This window comes from Hipposideros armiger, unplaced genomic scaffold (assembly GCF_001890085.2).
Source record: "Hipposideros armiger isolate ML-2016 unplaced genomic scaffold, ASM189008v1 scaffold_29, whole genome shotgun sequence".
Lineage (NCBI taxonomy): Eukaryota > Metazoa > Chordata > Mammalia > Chiroptera > Hipposideridae > Hipposideros > Hipposideros armiger.
In genome coordinates, this window is record NW_017731379.1 from 1,589,509 (window position 1) to 1,607,111 (window position 17,603).

A 17,603-nucleotide genomic window follows, 5' to 3' on the forward strand; every position below is an offset into this window, starting at 1 on the left:
CCACCCCCACAGGAGAGGGAAGTGGTTCGGATTTTCAGGCTATTTTTATTTCTGGGTGACATTACGGGTGGGTCCGTGTACCAGTCTTAGAGCTTCTGAGCCCCCTCCCTCTCCCATCCCATCTCCGGCCCCAGCCAAGACCCCTTACTGTACTTTATACTTGCCAGCTTTGTTCCAATGTAGTAACATGAGCTCCCGACGGTGGTGGTGAGTGTGAGAGTCATGTTTCTGTTGTCTTTTCTCTTGCTTGGTGGGGGCTGCGGTGAGAGAGTGTCTCTGAGGCATACTTTCCCGCCTCTCTTACGCTAGGATCTGCACACCTCCTCTCAAACACTCTTCTGAGCACGCTCAGCGGGAAGGTTTGTCCACACCTATTAATCCTCTCTCAGTGTCCAGCTTCCTGTTGGTACCAGCTGGTTTGCATGTTTTTGCTTGTTCAGATGAAACAGTTCAAGAAACAAACTCATATCCAACTCTCGAGAAATGTCTTTTTTTGTACTTTCGTTTTCGATTTTTTTTTATTATTATTATTATTAGTTACAACTCCAAAACACCTGTTGTCCAGTAAAACATTTCACACCTCCCTGCCTGTTCCTAGAGTGTATGTATCTGTGGGACTGAACTAAATGCATGCACCGTAGTACATGTACTGGTAGCTGTAGTTGTAGTTGTAGAACATGCATTGTTGAGTTGATATTACAGGGTCTCCGGCAGCTCGGCACAGCACGGCTGTCTGAAGGACAGCGTGGGGGACAAGGACAAGAAGGGGCTCCACATTTTCAATGTTGCCGGGGGGGGGGCTTGGATCCATGTTCTTGCCATCAGCCACCACCACCTCCCCTCACACTCCCTGCCCCCACCCCAGTCCAGAACTGGGCCACCACCCGTCAGGTCTAGCTTTCCCGATGGAGACCTCTGTCGATCGTGTCCAACTGTAGTGAACGGAACCAGAACTGGAAGGAGTCTTATTACAAAGTTCCTCCTTGTTTCTGTCTTCCTCATGTGGTTCTTGGACAGAGCAGATCTTTTCTTATTTCTTAGGGGCTACCAGCAAGGCTCCTCCAAGCCCTCTACTCTTTGAATTCTTGGCCAGCTCACCGTCGTCCCTTCAAGGATACAGAATCATGTGGCAGCCCTGCCTACGTGGTCTCCTCCCTAGGATGGAGGGGGAATGAGATGTGGTAGGGACAGGGATGAAGGTGTTAAGGTCCTCCGTGTGCGGACGGGGAATGCATTTGGTCCTAGTGAAGGCTGGCATTGGTTCTCACAGTTGGTGAAGGTGAAGGAGACGCCTTTAGATGAGCTCCCCAAGGGGTGAGGGCAAGTGGGTGAGAATGGCGACATGCCCAGCATGGAGATTATTGGCACGGCTTCATGGGGAGCAAGAGGGGAACTGGAACAGTCAAAGAAGAGGCCACAGTTTTTCTCCATCTCCCCAGGAAGACTTCCCAGTCCTCCTGCCTTTGTCCTCAGCTCAGGGGCATGTGCAGTCAGTCGTCTTTGGACAGACTGTCTCTCCTGTATTTGTGGTGACAAGCCATAAGGGAGTGCCAGAGGTCTCTGAGAGCTTTTGGAGATGTCCCTCATCTATCATGGAAGGCAGAAGCCCAGGAAGTCGCAACGTCCATGAAGTCACCAAGAGTGTGAAGGGTCAGAGCAAAATGGTAGCTCTGTGGAGAGAAGCGGTCCTGTGGAAGTCAGTGGCACAGTCAGGGTGAAGAAGGGTTGCATGTGAGCAGGCCAGTTGGCCACCAGACCGAATGAGGGCCCCGAGACCCAGGAAGGGAAATCTGGAAGGTGCTGTCCTTCTGGCTGGGCCTTCATGGACGTGGTGAGGGGGGCGGGGTGGGCAGAGGGAAATATCTGGAAGGGTGAGGCTTCCAGGCTGCTACAGCTGCAGATTGACCCAGGCTGGGGAGCAGAAGAGGGTGGGGACAGAAAACAGAGTGGAAAATCCACCCTATTGACCTAAATCCTAGGTCTGGCTTTGCTAAGAAAATGGCTTTGCTGTCCCAGGGCTGGACATGCTAAGAGTTTCCATTCCAACAGGTAAATTGAACAAAAGCAAAAGCAAAATTCGTAGAATAACTAGTTTAACTTGAACCATGAAAGAAAATGCTCTGGTGAAGAGAGTAGCTCTCCCGAAGCCGGCGTGCCCTTCCCACCTGTCTCAGGATGTTTTTCATGTCCCCCCTTTGCCTAATATGTGTTAGGGGCTGAGGGCCGTGAGTGGTAGTGTTGCGGCATAAGCTTTAGGGTTCCCAGATGTTGCTTTCAACCAGCGTGTGTTGGAGGTTGACTTCGTGCCAGACATCAGCCAAAGAATATCAAGGCAGATACCTCTTCTTGCCTTCAGTGGTCTGAGGATGCAGATCCCACCCCCTGAGAGCCCCTGTTTCCCATGAGGCATTGTTTCTGGTACTGTCAGCTTCACTCACACACACACACACACAAAATAGGAAAATGAATCAGGGTGCTGCTTTCCTTTCTGAAGATGGCTTTCCTGCACCTCCATCTGCAGGAGCCAGTGTCCATCCAGGAAGGGGAGGCTGCTGTGCAGCCATCTCCACTCTCCCAGCCTCCCTTGTGTTAGCAGCAAGCATTCGCTAGAGGCTGTGACCCCCAAGACGGCCCATCTGTGGGTAGGGTCATGGGGACAGACTCTCACTAGTATAGAGCCACATCTGTGGCCATGGAGTAGAGCCAGTGCAGTAGCCCAGAGGGAGAGCAGCTCTGGGACCCGTTAGGACCATCTGCTGCAACCAGCCAGACTTACCCCGGAAGACCTTCCCTGAACACACATCTCCCAGCCAACGGCCTTGTGCTCTGGGGGTGGGCACCTCGTTTCTCAGTGTGGTGTTAAAACCTCTTTCTGAGAGAGCCAGGACTTTCCCCATAAAGAGTCCAGCATTTGATTTCAGTAACCCCAGTGAATTTATAGTAATGTGCAGAGCCACCCGCCGCTGACCTCAGCTTCATTCATTTTCCAAGGGCTTTTGGACCAACCCTGTTGAGGATAAAATACATCAACTCTAATCAATAATTTTGTAATAGAAATACCATGCACTTGATAAATCAACTCTAGTGCAATTAGTGACTAGCCTTGAAGCCCAGACCTAAGTATAAGTTAATCCTAAAGTGAATGGAGTGGGGGGATGTTAATGGTCTTTTAAATCAGTGGAATTATTTTCAGTGGGTGACACATCTGTGCCTGCCCCCTGAGCAGCTCCCCTGCGCTCGTGCTGGCTCAGGAGGAGGGGTGGAAAGTGTGGTGGTGCCTTTGCAAACTCCCTAAGAGCATGGAGGCCACAGTAGAGAGAGACAGAGGGATCCCCTCCTTGCACCCTGGGCTGGGGAGGAGCACTGCAGGATCTGCGGAGCCCCGAAAGTTGGTGAAACCCCCCCATGTTGGTGAGAATCATCAAAGGAGACATGCCTGGGTGCAGTGTGGGTGCTTACGTTCCTGTAGAGCTTAGACTGTCATATCTGTGACTGCAGCTACCCTACGAGACAGGCAGGAAGGCGGAAGTTTTTACCTGGATTTACTTGTTTATTTTTATTAGAAAGCGGGGCTAGAGAACGGTTCCATGACTTAAACAAAGTCTCACAAGCTGGTTACCTGGATAGCAAGGCTTTGGTCAAGGATAAAGAACCCTGGACTTGAACCCTGGTCTTGGGCCTCCTTTAAGTAGCCCTGTGGAGGAGCCATGTTTGTTCACGTAGGACTCAGCTGCTGCCCGGACACCGTGCACATGCAGGAGTGCCAGCTATGCTGGGAGAGCCCAGCAACCTCAGCTGCCAGCACTGTGTCAGCCAAGGACTCAGGCTCCAAGGCCTTACAGTCCGACTTTCAAGACGAGATTTCAGAACTGGGCCCAGGGCACATTTGCAATGGAGTTCAGTTCAGCAGATACTTATTATGTGTATAACAACAATAATTATTATGATATGTGGCAGGCATTGTCCTACGCTTTGGATCAGACACCCGGCTGTATCAGAAACCCAGCTCAGCATGGTTAAATATGATAGGGGATTTATCGCCTAACAACGTATTGGGTTGTCGGAAAAGTCATGACGCATCTTTGCAACGCAAAACATAGAAAAAATACATCATGACTTTTCCGACAACCCAATAGGAGCTCCATAGAAGAATGGGCCTTGTATGTGGATTATCCGGGGCTCTTTTCCTACAGTTCTGTTAGCTTTGCCTTCCTCTTTTCAATATTGTCTTTATGTTGGATTTCCTATGGTGGCAAAATGGCTGCAACAGTTTCCTGCTTCATACCACCCCGTCTGGAAGAAGGGGAGTGGCTCACATGGTCTATAATTCTAGGAAAAATCCAGCAGCTGCTTGGCTAAGGCCTGGGTTACGAGAACTAATCTCTGAGGATGGGATCCATCCCCCTCCACACTGAAGAGCTCTTCCACAGTGGGAGAGGGGTGGATTGCCAAAGGAAAATCTGGGTGCTGACAAGAAGGGGGAAGTGAAAATGGTGTTGGATAGACAAGTAGTGAATGCCCACCACTGTCATAGAAGTTCATAGATGACTACAGAGCAACAATCCCTGCCCTCAAGGATCTCCCAGCCTAATGTGGAGACTAAGAGGTACTCACAATATGATGCTATAAGCCCAGTAACAGAAGCACAGAGGAGGAAGTGATTAGCTTTGTCTGGGAAGACAGAAGTTTTCACAAGGGAGTGAGTGTTTCTATTTCTAAAAGACAAATAGGAGCTTCCCAGGAGACCAGGGGGAACCGCATGTGCAAAGCCACCAGAACCAAGAACAGTAGCGTGAACTTGAAGCCCTGCAAATGGTTCACCCTGGCTGGAGAATAAAATGCAGTTGGAGGTTGAGGGGGATGGAGAGCAACAGATAAAGCGGGAGAGCTGGGCAGAGCCCGAGCAGGAGGCCGTGGTGCCATGCTAAGCAGCCTTGATTCACGTGGGCAACGGGGAGCTTCAAAGAGGCCGGAAACCAGGATATGACATCAGATTTGTATGTTAGACGAGCCTTGACAGTAATGCCCAGATCAGAAAGACGGGACTGAAGACATGTGACACCTAATTCATGTACATTGTAAACACTCCATAAATGTTCTTGGACAGCTGACCAATAAGATGCTGCAGGCCTTTAGCTCTTACCCATTAGCTGATCGATTCTGGGCTTAACCTCACGCTGGGGTCTGGGGTGGGATGCAGAAGTCCAGGGCGTTTTTCTTGCCTTCAGCCAGCTCCCACTCTTTTGGGGAGGGGACAGTGCACAATCAACATTAGAGCAGGTCTTTAGTGAGACTAGACTCCTGTACAGAGAGCACTCAGCAGGGAAAAAGCTCGGATGGGAGGTGAGGCTTGAAAAGTGGGCCTTGAAGGATTTGGATTGGGAGGTGAGGGGACATTTTAGGTGAGAGAACTTGAATAAAGGTTGGCAGTGGGATGAGCAGGCAGGCCAGTGGTTGGGTGAAGGAAGGGTTATAGGCGTGAAGAGGTAGAGACAGGCTAGATTCCGGGAGACCTTGAAAGCCAGATCAACATGGTCATATTCATGGGAGAGAGAGGTTCGCATTCTTTATGGCAATGGGGCTCGGTAAGGACAGAACCAGCTAAAGATCAATCTGACAGTGACCCCACAGAGCACAGCCTGACCCTTAACCCCCAAGGCTGGGGCTGGATTTAGGACCTGGAATGCAAGGGGACGGGAGGGGAGCAAAGCAGCTAGGAGGCAGGCATGGGAGGGCATTGGACCTTAGTTTCCTGTGATTCTCCTTTACTTCTGCCAGCCAAGTTGTTACTCATTTCCTGCTTGGGGCTGTTGGTTCCCACTGCTGCGCCCTCATGCAGCCGCTGCCCTGTGCTTTCTGCCAGTGCATTTCCCTCTGTCTTTGTGTTTGCTCCCTCCGTTAAAATCTGGCGCCGACTGCCAGAAGCCACACCTAATTAAGCCTACCTGGATGTCCCCTCCACTGCTCTAGCTCCTCAGCACAACCTTGTGTTCTCAGTCTTCTTCCTGATTGGGGAGTTCGCCTGAATGAAAGGTGGAGTTCTCAGTCCTTAGAAGTTGTCGTGCATGTATTTCAGAGTGGCGCCTGCCTTCTGCAACAGTATAAACCATCAGTCCTCTAGGAGGCAAAGTCAGCCTCATTTTTAGTATACATGCATAATTGCTATGCAATTAGAGAAAGCAGAAAATAAAGGGGCCTTTTATTCCTGGATGCTAATTAATATTAATAAAAAGGTCTCCCTTTTCTAGCTTGGGATTCTGTAGCACAGGAGGTGGGCAAGTAAAGCTTTCGAACTATGATTGGCTTTGGAATCAGATCTGTCAGGATGAGACAGCCACAGTGAAATCCACTACTCGATAGCATGGGTACGAGGGTTCCGGCCAGCATCTCAAAATTCATACCCACCTGGGAGACTGCTTAAGGGAAGGATATCTTGCAAATGGTTGACAGAATGCTAGTGACACTTCTCATCCAATTTTAATTAAATAATAATAGTAATATGTTAATAATAAAGTATGTATTTTGAATACGCCAAGTTCTGTGCCAAACCCACCTGTCTTATCCCATTTAATTCTCATAATCCTATGAAGTGGGCACTATCATTCTCACTCCCATTTAAAGATTTTAAAACTGTGGCTTAGATAGCTTGTCTGAGGCGGCCGAAACAGGATTGGAGCCTAGGTCCATCTCATCAGATCTGAGCTCTCAGCCACCATCAGCGGATACTCCATCGTACCAGCCCAGAAATGCCTGAGCAAAGCTGTGCATCTTTAAATATACACTCAACAAAAAAATCACCGCTGCCATCAACTCAAGTCTCCATGTCCTTGGAGGAGAGAACTCAAAATCATTTACACGAGGCCTCGGGAGGCATTATATGTATTTTTTGCACCAGCTTCTTCTGTGGCAGACTTAACATCATGGTTCTGTCTAGCTTCAGCTGACATTTCTGACCTGACTTCTGGTCCCTGAGTCCTTTCAGACCAAAAGCAGACAAAGGAGGCCCACAGGAGGCCTACAGAAGGCGTGGTAGGGCAAGAGGGAGCCAGCCTGAAGGTAATTATTTGAAACGAGCTTTTAGCTAAAACAGGACTGGAGGAACTTAGTCACTGCCCAAAAGAAATTGGGCTATAGAGCAAGGCCTCTTTAGGCCGGACAGACATTTTCCTTAGAGATGTCAACATCTCTTCCTGTGAGCTGTGAGGACCGAATCTGGAAGGTCGCTGGAAAGGCCAGCCCAGTCCTAGGGTTGGAAGGGGATTGGCCGCCCAGTTGCTGCCTTTGCTTTGGGCCAATGACTGAGGAAGGGCGGGCCCGGGGCGGGAGCAGTGGGCTCCTTGGCCAATCGTCCTGCAGGAAGGCTGGGCTCCTGGTACCATGGCAACCAGGAGCAAGAGCTCATTTGTTTTGTAGATGAGTAATTACTACGCAATTAGGGAAAGCTAAAAATAAAGGGGCCCTTTGTTCCTGGTTACTTATTAATATTAATAAAATGGTTTGTCCAAGTCTGTGGTAAACAATTAATGCAAACCTGTGTGCCTGTGGTAGAGCCCACTGTAGAAAGCAAAGGCTGTCCAGCCTCACTATTCCCCCCTCTCTCTGGAAGTTATTTTTGACTGTAACCTGCAGAGCATTTGCTTTCTGGGCCTTGCAGGGAGGAAGAGAGGCTCAACCTCACAGTCACACGGAACCCAGGATGCCCTAGAGACGGCGGGTCAGTTACACACTGACCCAGGGGAAGGGTCTGGCAGTGTCGACCCAGCCTCCAAAGAAAAGACCAGCAGCAAAACCAGAAAACATGGGCCAGTGTTGGAGGAAACCCCTTGTCCAGTTTTGCTGTGTATTCTTGGCCACAATATTTGACTTTTGTGGGTCTAGATTATTCAACTCCAGATGCATAAAGTCGTCATTAAACCTTCCACTGAGTTAGTCCCCAAGATTTCAATGTCTTCCCTCCCACTTGGCTTGAAGAGAAACAAATCTGGCTTGGAAATTACTTGCTGGAAGGTTCTGGGGTATTCAGAGATGGGCAACATAGCTTCCTGTGCCCTGGCCTTGGGGACACAAACAGTTCAGAGGCTTCTCTTATATCCCTTACCTTTGGGGGTTGGGACACCTTGTGGATTAATCAGATAAGGGTGATAAAAATAAGCAGCTTTGAGGAAAGAAAACAAAAAGAGGATTAGATCATAGAAGGAAGAGTAGGGAATCTGAAGACTTGGTTCCAGCCCTGCTTCTGCAGGCTGGGACATTGGGGGGCAAAGGATTTTAGACTAGAGGGTTCTTGGGGACCATTCAGCTCTGTAGCTCTGTATTGTTTCTATTTCCAAAGCTCTCAATCTCTTGTCATTGGGGGTGCAAGGGGTGACCGTGTCAGTGCTTTAAGATCTGAGAGGAGTAACTGAAGAGAAAGCCAGGGACTTCTAAGTGAGGAGGCAACTTGGTGCGGACACAGTCATTTGAAAACAGTCATTCATGCATTTTTTAAATACATGAAGGCAGTAAGAGGGAAAGAAATATTTCCAGAATTGTGTATCAGTAAAACCTATAGTCAGATTTCCATCCTCAGATGTGGTTGATTAAACCTTCAGGGTTTGGCTCTCAAGGTGGCATTCATTAATAAAGGTGGGCCTGCTAATAATTGCTGTCAATGAGCAAATCAGCTCTGAGACCAGGGCCAACACAGGGGTTCTTGAACTTTGCTGCATGTTAGAATCACCTGGGGAGTTTTTAAAATTGCTAGTGTCCAGGCCACACTGCAGACCCATCAAATCAGAATCTACCAGCGTGGGCCTCAGGCCTCAGTAGTAGTAAAAGCTCCCCAGGCAAGTCCAGTGTGTATCTGCGGACTCAAGTACCACCAGGTTCTTGCAGGATAAAGAGCCTCACGTCATCTCTGTGACTTTGTCACCGGCACCTCTACCTCAGAAACAGATAAATAGAGCCAAACCAGACAGCTCACCCAACCTTCTCTAACAGCAGGAAAACTGGTCTGGGATCCTTAGCCTTGGAACGTCCAGCAGGGCCAGGAAGTCCACCCCTCCCAGGAGGGCTGAAAAGGTCTTTGTCTTCATGGATGGATTCTCCTATCTCTCTCTAGGATAGGCCTATCCTGGCTGAGATTAAAAGCTTATACACAGCACTAGCAGCCTGGAGCAAACATAAACAGGGAAGCAGCCATACTCCTTGACTGTTTGACGAATGGGGGCCTTTTGTTAAGGTCGGAGTTTGTTTGTTATTAAAGACCTAATTAGAATCATGAGAGGGAGCTGAATGGCTCCGTGCTTAGCTAATTAGTGACATGTATGCGACCGCTTTGAACTTCAAGGACACAGAGCTATTAACGCTTACATAAAAAATGGATTAAACTCCAGTGCCTTTATAATCATTAAAGACAGGCTGCTCAAGTGGGAAGCCTTTTGTGCAGGTCTAAAAGGGGCTGCCCCTTGGGCGTGCTCCCCTCCCCACCCCTGGCTGCTGGGGAGCCTCAGGCAGTGAGTGTCCATTTAGTGTGATTGGGCAGTAAATACTGATGAGTCCTAGGGCATTCCAGCTCCCCACAGGACTGCCCTCAGCAGAATGAAGTGTTCTTTTCGGGACTGAAATCCGGCCCTCTGGTAGCGCTTTCTGGAAGGATCCCTGGGAGGGCTTAGGCAGAGGAGAGCTTGCTTTCTGGCCGTCTCCACCTCTCCCTGACTCCAGCAATACTGTGTGCTCAGCCTTGTTCTCCAGGATGTGGCTCAGAGGTGGTCCGATCCTCAGGAAAGCGGCAGTCCCCTATGGCATGTGGCAGGCATGGCCCCACCTCACGGAGCCCCCAGTCTGGTATATAGTGTTCTGGCCTTGAACTTCATAGTGTTTTCTTTTCAACAGTAGCACATAGTACAGAAAACATATGCTGGGCTTGCGGCGAGTGGAGTCACAAGACACAAGCAAGGACCTGACCCCTCTGGCTGGGGCAGACAGGGTGGGACTCAGTGAGTGACCACACAACAGCACAGCAGCACAGAGGGCGGCTGGGTACCTGTGGGAAAAAAACAGACTGGTTTCTTTTTTGAAAAGAGAGGGGTGGATATTGCCTCAAGGACATAGACAGTCACCAGATCAAACATTCTCAGGGTTAAACTAGGAGACAGTTGGAGCAACCAAACTGTTGGAGTCTGGGGGTGTGGGGGAAGTCCTTAGCAGCACCGTACCCCCGGTCTTAATTTCCATTTGATTCTCTGGTTGGGGAGGGCTGGATAAGGAAGCAAAGGCTCTGGCATTGACCTGTTGTGGCGCCTTCCCGTCTTTGCCCAGCCGAGTGATGATGGAGACCGCACCTGCCTTCCCAGGGCTGTGTGCGCAGCTGCTGGCTGACTCAAGAAAGCATCTCATGGGTGCTAGTCTCCCCGTCTGTTGCCCCTTGCAGGTTCTAACCTATGTGGGCCTGGAATCTGAAACCAGTTAATTTAGGCAAGAGACAACAGGATGTGAGTGTTAAAAACACCACCTGCTTCAGCCAAACCCTAAACATTTGTCTGCCAGGTTGATTCCCCCTGGTCTTCTAAAGTGCTTCTGAGGCTCAGGGTGGAGGGGCTGTTGAAACCGTTGTTCACATTCGAGAGGGATCAGGCACCCCACCTTGTGTTTGAGACGTGAGGCCTGAGCTGGGGCGATCTGCTGAGGGCCCTTCATTGTTCATTGGTGAAGCTGTTGCAGCCCAGCAGACAGCTCACATGGCAGAGCAAGTACCGCACAAGCCCCAGTGACTCCCATCCTCACAGCACGGCCTTTTCTTTCCTGGGACTCCTCTACCCCTCCTTCCTTAGATACATGCAAACAAGCGCCATCCCTCAGGACCCCTGAGGTCTAGGGGAGATGGGAACCTCGCCTGCCTCCAGAAAGGCACTTCTCTTCCCTCATGACAAAATCCTGGTTTCTTTGGCCACCAAGCCCAGGCCCACTCAAGGCTGCCGCCTCCTCAGAATTTACACCAGGAGCATATGGCCGTCAACCGTTAATCCCCCTCCTATCGTCACCCACCTTCCCAACCAGCCGGACCTGGGCCTTTCTGAGGAGGAGACATACCTACAGACCCAAATCAGATGGTAAAAGAGCATCCAGATGGAAAGAGAAGGAGTTGTTTTCTGTCGCAATTGTACCTCAATAAAGTATATAGTCGGGGCCACAAGGCCCTCCTCGGATAGGCCTGCTCTGGGTATTGGGGGCTTTCTCCCTGCCCTGATCTGAGTGATGGTGGGAATTTCCAGGTTCACCACTGACACATGATGTGAGGGATTTAGATCCAACCAGTAGTGAGGTTAATCTCTTTAGGGGCGTGTGATTTGACTGGAAGCTCAGACCATTCTACAACATTATTAGTCCCAAATCTTGGGTCCTATTGTCCGTCAGTTCCCTACTTGAGATAGGCCAATATTAACCAACGGACATCAGCACCAACCAGAGCAGTCGAAAGCAGGTTAGGTTTTGAGAGAACTAGCAGAAGCTGTAATCTTATAAGATTGGCACCGCTATCACTGACATTTGAGGTGTTTTTGTGACATCGACTTCCCTGTCAGGCCAGCAAATGAGCAAACGCTCTCCACGTGTCCTGTGCGGTATTAAAGGGAGCCAGGCATCTCTGGGTATGTCAAGACCTGTTGATACCAGGCTGAGTTTGTACCTCTCTGTAATATCTTTGTTTGTATTTGGAGACAGGGAAAAAGAAATACCATCCCGATGCCCTCTTAACTACTCCCCTAGTTTTGAAGTATTTCTTCTCCTCCCCTTCTGAAATAGACTGCATTTTAGCAGAGCTTAAAAAAAAAGTATTGCATATAAAATGGATTGTTCCTTCATCGGGGTCCCTGAGCTGATTTGATTTTCATTAAGTGTGTCGTACAGTTTCCCCAGGTTGGACGTACTTGCTGGCCCTCCCTGTCTCTCCCACCTTCAGGCGAAGCTCTAGAAAGAAAAGCGGAGCCAAGGATTCCTAGGACGTAGTGACCGGGCAGACTGCGGGGGTGCAATGCCCCCTTGCTCCGCTCAAGACAGGCCATAATAATTCACAGCTGAGTGTTTTCTCCGTCTGTTATCAGAAACAGGCTTACCTTTTCATGCTGGCCCTTCCCATTTGATCATCTGTATTAGTCTATAGCGGGCATTCCCTTCATCCCTTCAGAGGGCACAGAAAGAAGACTGTAGAGGGAGCTCCCTAGCTCTGCTCCCAGGAAGGCCCTGGGCTGCCCAGCTGCCACTCTTCAGAGCCCCCAAGGAAGGAATGGCTGGCTGGTTGCTAAGAGGGACCCAAGCAGGTCTCCACTGTTGACAGCCAGTTGGCATTATGGACCCAGCATCCACTAAGTGCCCAGTGTTATAGGGGAATACAGGCAGGTCAGTCTTGCTCTGGAGAACACAGGGTTCCGTGAGAACCCTGAGAGCCACCTGCCTGTCCACACTCCCTACGTGGAGGAATCCCTTGGTAGTAGGGGAGGCAGAGTCTTTGTGCTGGTAAGTTTTTAATCAAGCAGACAGATGCATGATATAGACAAGGTGAAGGTGAGTGTTGGAGGGGCCAATGGCTCTGACTTCTTTTTGTCTCTGGCTTCAGCCTATCAACCATAGTCCCTTTGCTCATTCCTTTTTCAGTCAGTTTCTTTAAATTCTCTAAAACAAACGAGAACCCCTAAAATCCAGTGTGATGAATTAACAGAGCCCTGGCCTCAAAGAATATCGCATGGGCTGATGCTCGCAGTCCTCCATTGTGTCAAGGGCTGGGGCTGGGAATGGGGGCCATGACACCAGTCAGCCCTCTCTCTCTGCCACCTGACCCTAAATGCATGTGTAATGAATTCTATTTTGGCAGCACATTACCTTCTGAATTGGACATGGTAGGGACAGGCCCACCATTGCATTTGCCTCGCCGTGAGCAGCTCATGCTCTGTCCCAGAAATGTGCCAGGGGTCACCAGGGCTTCCTGCCTGAGATTAAACCTGGCAGCAGCAGATAATTTGCAAAGTGGGTGATTGAAATTGTCTTGAGAGCTGTCCCTGCTCTTTGGGGAAATGTGAGACCCACCAAACCAGGACCTGGGTCCAACCAAGGCTGGGACTTGGCAGGGCCCAAGCTTGTCCCAGATATGTGGGCTGAGCTCATCTGGAAAGGACTTTGTAAACAGTTCATTTCTCTGGATCAGTTATAATCCACTTTTGAGGCCTTTGAGCCAGAGGGGCCCTCTCAGGGGTTGCCCCCCTTACAGTCCTACGGTCTAGCTTTTTGCCTCAGGTCCAGTAGCGTCACTGAGGGATACACAGAAATACACTTCTCCTAGACCTACCGTGAGGCTGTTCTGATTCTCACAGCCCTCTTCCACAACCCCCCCCCCACCGCCCCTTGACTAATTCTACTCTCAGCCCAGCCCTTTGTGACCCAGTTGGGCAGAGCTGCATGCAGACTGTGTGTCAGCCAGAAGCAGGCATCTCCTGGGCTTGCCCTAAAACCCCAAGGGCAAAGGTACCCAGAGCTTTGGGTCTAAGCAAGGTCTAGATTGAGCATCTAAGCCTGCAGGACAGACCTTTGTCAAGGTCTCAAGGATAAGATTCCTTGGCTTTCCAGGGTCAGGTATTTGTTTTGTTTTGTTTTGTTTTGTTTTGTTTCCTTGATGGGCAGGAAGTTTCTCCTTGTATCCAATGCAAAATACCTCCAACTTTAATTCAATTGTATTTCCTCTTGCTGGCCTCAGTGAGATTCCGGGTCCTTGCTTTTCTGCCTTGCTCCCCTCCCCCATCCCCCAGAATCCTTTCTTCAGGTCCAAGATGATTAAATGCACCAGGTGGGCAAATTGGATCCTTTTGTAAATCACCTCTTGATTTGGATGGCAAACAAATTGTATTTTCCTATATCAGATTTTCCTAAACCTGCATACGGTACCTGCTTTGTTGGGCTCTGCATACACAGCTATTTCAAAAATAGGTGTATTTGTTTTAAACTGGACAGGTTATAGAGTGATTTCTCTTTTTCATTCTCGCCACAGCCCACTGAGAGTCAGGCTGACTAAGGCAGGCAGCACTCACAGATGAGGATGCCAGCGGGTAAGGGGCTGACACGGAGGTCAGGGCCGGGGTCACACTCAGGTCTTCTGACTCCAAGTCCAGTGCTCCCCCTCTCCACACTATAGCTGCCTCCCTGAGCATATCGGCTGCCTGGATGGATAAAGCACACAGGATGCTGGGGAGGAGGGGGTGAGGAGTGAAGAGGAAGTTTCCCAGGATGAAACCGCTGCTGTGGGTGCTCCCCACAATGAGCCCCCAAACTGCCAGCCTGGTGCAGGGCTTGACCCAGGCCATTTAACACTCACAGCTTCTGCCGCACAAATGCCAAGGTGTTTGCAAGACATTGTCCTCTTCTGAGACCGGCCTATAGGAGTCATAATGTCCCATTTATAAATCCCAGCACTGTTTATTTATTCAGCATCACTGACACCCTCCCTGCGCGCGCGCGCACACACACACCCTACCTGCGCAGTAGCAAGTGCCCTTGCCCATTGAAAATGATGTCCCATCCCCTCTTCCTGACCCAATCATGGTTTGTGGGACTGGTTCGGCCCCTCAAAATGAGGCTCGGTGGCCAGCGAAAGGCACCATCCATCCAGGTCACTGAGCATTGACTGCAGGGTGACTTGCGCAGAAAGCACCCTCACCTCAGGAACTCAACCTCATGCCTTCTCCCCCTGCCCCTCCTCTCAAGGTCACAGCTTGGAGGGAGAGGGGGTCCTCGAGTAACTCCCTTTCCTGTGGAGCCAGCCAGTGTTAAGTATGAACTCCCCAAAAGAAGAAAACCACTTGGTCCCTAATGCCTTCCCACGTTCAGACAGAAGGGGCAGCTGCTGACAAGTTTGAGTGCAAAGTGACGGTCCCCATTCTCTCCCAAGCAGCCAGAGCCGTTTGTTTGTTATGAGCCTTTCCGGAAATGCATGGGTTTCCGGATGGCTTGTTTGGGGACTTTAACATGCTTTCTGGAACCTGGGTCCTCTGCCCACAGAGACAGAAAGAGGGGATTGTTGACTGTGAAACACAAAGACACATCTCCGTGCCCCCAGCCGCTGAGAGGTCAGGTTCTACTGCCCAGAAGCCTGGAGAAAGGGGACCAGCCGCCTACGGGCTGCATCTTGCCTGCCGACAGCGCCCCCTGGTGGGAACCCACAGCCCAGACTTTCCCCCTGGACTGAGGGGGGATACCTACAAGGTGCCTTTAAGCTGTGGCTCAGGCATTGTGAGGAGCAAGGGTATATAATAATACAGGACCTGGAGTTTTTTTTTAGTTTTTGTTTTTTTTTTTAGCTGAGCCATCCCGCCACCTGTTGGCAGCTCACGGCTGCTCAGCTCGGGCTGACTCGAACCGCTGTTGCTCAGAGCTCAAACTCTTGAGCGAGCTCTTAACCAACTGAGCCACTCGGCCGGCCCTAGGACCTGGAGTTTTAAAGCTGCGTTCTAATACTACCTTCTCCGTGGTGATTTTAGTGTCATTTGATGGAAGATGACTGAGCGGGGAGGGGCAAGGCCGGCCTAAGAGCAGCTTATTGTGACATTTCCTTCATACCAACTCTTAAGCTACAGGCCTGGGCACATAGGACTGAAAGAGGTAGCCAGGGATAGGCAGAATACCACCAGCCCTTGTGTCTTCTAAGCCTCTGCGGGGGGTGTTTCTAGACAGCATCTTTCTATGGGCATGCTGCGTCCTGCCTCCCAGGCTGCCTCCACTGGCTGGATGGTCCTCCGCTTACTGGAAGGAGCCAAGACTGAAACCACCCTTCTCTCTAGCCCCTCGATAGGTAGACCTGCCCAGCGTCTTCCTGGGTCCTCATCTGGCCAGAGGAGAAAGAAGCCAAAAAACATCTGTCTTCCACTGTGTCCCCCACCCCTTCCCCTGAAACAGAACAGGCTGGTTACTTGTTAGTTTATATAGGAGAGTGGTCACCTGCCTGGGTGAACCAGGAGTCCACGGTCTGAGCTCTCTCCATTTTCCCTAGCCCAAAGGGAAAAAGTGTGTTCGACCAAGATAATACCGCCTTTTGAACATCTCAGCTTGATATTTGCCTCCACGAGTGAGAAGGGCCAAATGTTATCTACGAGCTTAATCTTCTATATTCAAAAATCCCATCCCCTTTGTCTGCCAAGAGCATTTCCAAATCAGCCATTCACTTGCTCTAAGCCTCTGTGATTTTTTTTTTTCTCTCTCTAACCTGTTCTTTTCATCAGCCAGTTGATGCGTTTCTCGGCGTTCCAAGGGTCCTCACCTTGGGGCCTCCTGCCGCAGGTAGCAGCTTCCCGTTTCTCTGCTTCGTTCGGTCCCTTCTGGTCTCTTCTTGTCCCCATCTCAGTCTCCTACCATCCTGGCTTGAGTGTATTGTCAGTCTGTCCCATCGGTGATAAGTGGGTAAAAATCTACCCACGTCTGGCCCTTCAAGCCCCACCAGAAGTGGGGGACTGCCACCACAGGCTCCGGGGCGAGCTCATGGCTGCAAGGGGAGTTGCACGTGTTCTTTCCTTTCGCCATTGATGGCTGGTCACAGGGCAGAGAGGGAAGTGCTGAGCTGGGCAGAAGGGAGATTGCTGTGAGGAGCTGCCCCCTTGGAGCCGTGGAGATGTGTGGCGCCCAGATGGTTCTTTGAAACGGGTTAGCTATCGTCCTGACGTGGCCAGCCCCAGACTCACCTTCGGCTTTAAAAATCAGTGAGAACTTACTTTTGCAATTAAAATATATATATATTTTTTTTCTTTTCCATCCTGGAAAACAAAAAGTTTAAGCTACTAAGAGGAAATAAAGAGGAAATAAAATTAACTTGGTTGACAGGCTGTGGCCCTCACTGGGGAGGGAGTGATGGAATTGGGGGGGAGGCAGCGAGAGGGGGCCCGAGGCAGTGTTTCCTCCCCCTGCCTCCTCCCCGCACCCCTCTGAGGATCAGTGGGTGTGAAGTCCAGCCTCTGTGTAGCAAAGGTACATTCCTTGCTCTTTTTCTCTGCCTGGAGTTTATACCTGAGTCTAACGAACAGCAAGCAAGCAGGCATTTCGGTCCGAGATGCGTTAGCGATAAATGGGTTCAATCAGTATGCTCTGCATTCATACTTCTTTGTCTTTTTTTTTTAAACAAAAGGAAAAAAAAGTTTAAATCCCCCCTTTCCTTCTACTGCAGGAGGTGAGTGTGTGGGTGTCCTGTAGACTATCATTGGCATTCACCCAGCTTCGGCCCCAGCCTCCAGACTTGCCATCGCCACCCCATCCCCTCCCTCCATCCCCTGCTCTCCACCCCAAAAGGGAACCCTCTGCCACCATCATTACGGTTATGTTAAGATGCCCAAATTTTCCATGACATATCCCATCCTCCGACCACGTTCAGTATGGACGACTTTCATGAAGGGGCTATAATGGGAAGGGTGGAAAGGGAGGGGGTAGCCAGTGGGGAGGGGGGACGTGGTTGGTGGGGGAACGGGGGGTGGGGGCTGGAGAATGGAGATCTTTTTTTGTCTTTTTGAAAACAAATTTGCCATTTAATGGATCCAAAAACAAACAAACAAAATTAAAAATCCCCTCCCCAAAGATTTTTTTTCCTAGACACAAATTGC

General features: G+C 50.2%; 1 protein-coding gene across 9 annotated transcripts in view; it reads left to right on the plus strand.

The window, feature by feature from the left end:
• MSI2 (musashi RNA binding protein 2) overlaps positions 1-17,603 on the plus strand; it is a 400,159-nt gene that overhangs the window by 372,201 nt on the left and 10,355 nt on the right. For 2 of the 9 annotated variants that reach the window (XM_019636623.1, XM_019636622.1), the window contains exon 12: positions 310-359. The exons of the other annotated variants lie outside the window; for them this stretch is intronic. In XM_019636623.1, coding sequence (XP_019492168.1) covers positions 310-359 — 50 coding nt within the window. The remainder of the gene's footprint in view (positions 1-309; positions 360-17,603) is intronic. 9 annotated transcript variants of the gene reach the window in all.